Raw genomic sequence first — 3,680 nt, 5'->3', positions numbered from 1 at the left:
CGGCCTGCGCCTCCCCGCGCGGGCCGGGCCGGAGCGTTGCGGGGCGGAGCGGAGCGCGGCCTGGCGCACACCGGGCAGGCGGGGGGGCAGGCAGGGGCCGCCCCGCTCCCTCTCGCCGCTCCCCCCGCGGCTCCGCGCTGCCGGATGGCGCCGGTGGCGGCTCACGGCGACGGAAAGAAGAGCGACGGGGCGGCCCCCGCGGCCGCGCCGCCGGCTCCCGCTCGCCACTACCTTCGTCGTAGTTGTAGCCTCGGACGTTCCGGTGCCGGGACATGATGGCGGCGGCGGCGGCGGCGGCAACGGCCGCGTCGCTCCCCCGCGCTGGCGCTAGCACCGGCGGGCCTAGGGCGCCATGTTGGTGCTCACCGGGGGCCTCGCGGGAGGCTGGTGCGCAGGCGCGCGCCGCCTCGCCTTCCGCCCGCCGCGCGCTCATGCGCATGCGCAGCGGCACGCGCCACCACTGCTTCCCGCGTGACGCGGCACGAGCGCGGGCACGAGGCGCGCCGCTCGCTACGTCACGGGGGCGGGGCCGGCCCCGGCGCCCGCCATTATTTGGCCCTGAAGCGCTAGGGCTGGGAGCGGGTTTGAGGCGAGAGGAAGAGAGAGGAGCTCGCAATGGCGGCAGCGCTGCGTTGCCAGGCACCTCAGTGCATAGAGGTGCCAGCATGACCCCCGACTCTGACAGCCTCGCCTCAAGCGCTGCTTTTGGTCAGCTCCTCACCGGGTTCCTCAGCTCCCCACCTTGCTCAAGAGTTGCTGGGCACATCCCTCCATCAGTGTTTCTCAGATCAGTTGTCTCAATCTTCCAGTCAACACGTTTAATATTTCATTTGTCTCTCCAACCTTTTATCCAGTCTTAAGATCCAGCCTCCTCCAGGGGCCTGCATAACCTGGGTGGCTTTGAGATAACCCCAGTTTCTGGTCACATATCCCTATAAACCCATGCACCCTGGCTTACTAGCCCGTGTTCAGCTCTTGTGTCACCCTGGGCCACGTGCCAGAGCGTCAACACCAGCTCCATGTCCTTCCTGGTCACCCCCAGAGGCAGGGTGTGTTAAATACAAGCCACAGTTGGTGTTCGTATACAAATTGGATGCAAATGCGCAGATTGTTTCYTTATATTATTTGCATGCTTCTAATTCATTTCTACAGAACAGCACATGCAGCTGCACAAACTTTCCACCCATAAAATGTCTTTCATATGCTAGTAAAATAGAATCGGAAACTAAAATTTCTAATTAACACTGGTTTGCTCTTGACCTTTAGTGACCCGATGTTCTCTATAAAGGTCTGACAGATATTGTGTTGATCTTTATCTGCCCAATCTTTTGATACAGATCAAAGATTTAAAAAAAAAAAAAAAAAAAGTGAATTACTGTTAAACATGATTCAATATTACAGACTTTCATTGTATGGTCAGTTCCACATAGCACTAAACATTTTCTGAGAAGTCTTGAATATTTCCACATCTTATTTTTAAAGTATTAAAACTATTGCCAAAAGAAATSCAAAACTTTTTGTAGCAGTCGTGATTCTCTGCAAAAATGTGTGACTCTTCTAAGTAACTGGTTCTCATTGCTGCTGACAGCAGAAGCGAATAAGTAAATGAGTGAATTGATAAGTTCAGAGTAAGTTCAAAATAGGAACATTWGTAGAAAATTCTAAAATGTGATGCTGAACAGGTGATTCTTAAAAAGATTTGTGTGACACCATGTAGTGCTGAGCAATGTGCTTTATAGCGTAGCACACTTCTAAACTGACAAGCTCATTCTGGCACGTGCTGCTTCCAGCTGTGCCTTTGCTGAAGTAACTTAAGTTAACGATAGCACTGCACCCTCGCTGCTTCCTGCTAAGCTGCCTCCAACTAATTTGACCCAACAATGACACTTTTTGGCTTTTTCAGCCCCCAGAATTACTTCAGTTCCCTATCATTTTTCAAACATTAAAATCTCCAGAAAATCTTAATCAAGTGATTATAGTATATTTTCTCTTTCACGCTGTGATATTTCTCCTTTCAAACCTGACTATCGTATTGCAAAGGTGTTTCTTTTATACTTACTCATTGTATTTTTAACACAAATCTTCAAATGCTTTTTTTTCACATTTGAGTTTTATGTTCGCCCTTACTAGCTTATCAGTCCTTGATTTTTAGGAAATGTGGCCCCAGCAGGTATGACCCACACTTCATTTACCTGATATTCAAATCCATCATTGTTTTCAAGATTTATCAGTTAGTATTTAAAAGAAATAATAATAATAATAGTAAAAATATAGATGTTATCAATGTCACCAAGCACTACTCYTGCTGATAAATGATCTGACCAGATCAAAAATACATCAGTCAATAAGTAAATGTCTATTTTAATTTCAAATGACACCATCTAGATCAGAACCTGATTAAGAGTCAGAAAGCAAAGAGTATTAACAAATGATCTTTTTGAGCATACCATAAATAGCAAGTGTCTACAATTTTGCASCTTTTGAATGAGATTGCTTAATATATTTATTATTTGCTTGAGAATGCGTAATCTGCAGAACAGCAGATTTTGCAGATGAGTTAGAATGATTTATATTAGTTGAGACCATATATAATTTCAGTGGGATCCTGCTAAGTTGTGAAAAAAGTTGCATATTCATACRGTTTAATATGGACCATTTGTGCTTGCCACAAGTATGTAAAGTTACCATTGTAATAAGTTAAAAAAAAGACCTGAGCAGTTTCAGCTATGTGTATCCTTTGCTCTTCAGTTTGGGCCCAGTCCCAAATTCCCTGTCATCATATTGCTTCCCTGCTGCCTCTCAAAATGTTTCTAGTCTGGAATGAGCCAAAAGGCCAACCAGGATGGGAAGCTTGGGCATCATCATAAGGAAGGGAAGCCTTGGACCCTGCGTCTCCGAGAGCAAGAGTCCAAACTGAAGTGCAGTTAGTGACAGCAATGGAGATACAACCACTGTGAACTACTCACTGAAAATCTCGGATAAATAGTTTTTGCCATTGAAGACAAACCCACAAATAAGATATAATGTGATTAAAATTTAAGCTAATATGGTAATATTATTGTGCTATTACTTTTGTGAGCACTGCGCCTTCCCTGGAACATGCCRCTTGGTCTATAAAGTGTGCTGTTGATATGGGGTGAGAATTGAGCAATGACAGTCATTAGGGACATGAAAAATTTATACTCCTGTCTTAGCAAGAGTATGAATAAAGTGTGACATAACCAAAATATATACTAGTGAATGGTTTAAAAAGTCATTACTTGTTTTCCTCATAATGAAAGAGGGAATTCCTTGGACCTGAATGAACMAAAATTTTAAAACAATAAAAGTAAACAGTTTTAATTTGTCACAGAATTAGATCCACTGCCAGAAGAAATGATTGAGGCCAAAAACTTAAACTTATCAGGATTCAAACTGCTTAGTTATTTGTGTAGATGACAAGAATAATTAGAGTTGAATACAGAAAATATTTAAAACTTATGTGAAAGTTCTGTAAGAGATAAAAGTCTCCATGYTCAAAATTCAATTTACTTTTAATTTTTACACTTGACTGACAGGATATCTTAGTGGGAGCTACAGACATAAGGAAGAGCCAATTAAAGCATAGGACTGTKATTATGACTCAAGGTTAAATATTATGCAGGTGTCCATGCTAAAGCATATTATCATGAATGCATAAG

The 3,680-nt window shown here is 44.3% G+C and overlaps 1 protein-coding gene across 1 annotated transcript in view; it reads right to left on the bottom strand.

Moving 5' to 3' along the window:
• The window catches only part of HBS1L (HBS1 like translational GTPase), a 56,434-nt gene extending 56,151 nt beyond the window's left edge, over positions 1-283 (bottom strand). Inside the window, exon 1 of the mRNA XM_026048176.1 lies at positions 232-283. Coding sequence (XP_025903961.1) covers positions 232-274 — 43 coding nt within the window. The 5' untranslated portion in view covers positions 275-283. The remainder of the gene's footprint in view (positions 1-231) is intronic.
• Between the last annotated feature and the right edge of the window lie 3,397 nt (positions 284-3,680).

Source organism: Nothoprocta perdicaria, unplaced genomic scaffold (genome assembly GCF_003342845.1).
Source record: "Nothoprocta perdicaria isolate Ctin4 unplaced genomic scaffold, notPer1 scaffold_52, whole genome shotgun sequence".
Classification (NCBI taxonomy): domain Eukaryota; kingdom Metazoa; phylum Chordata; class Aves; order Tinamiformes; family Tinamidae; genus Nothoprocta; species Nothoprocta perdicaria.
This window is presented reverse-complemented; position numbering and strand designations above follow the sequence as displayed.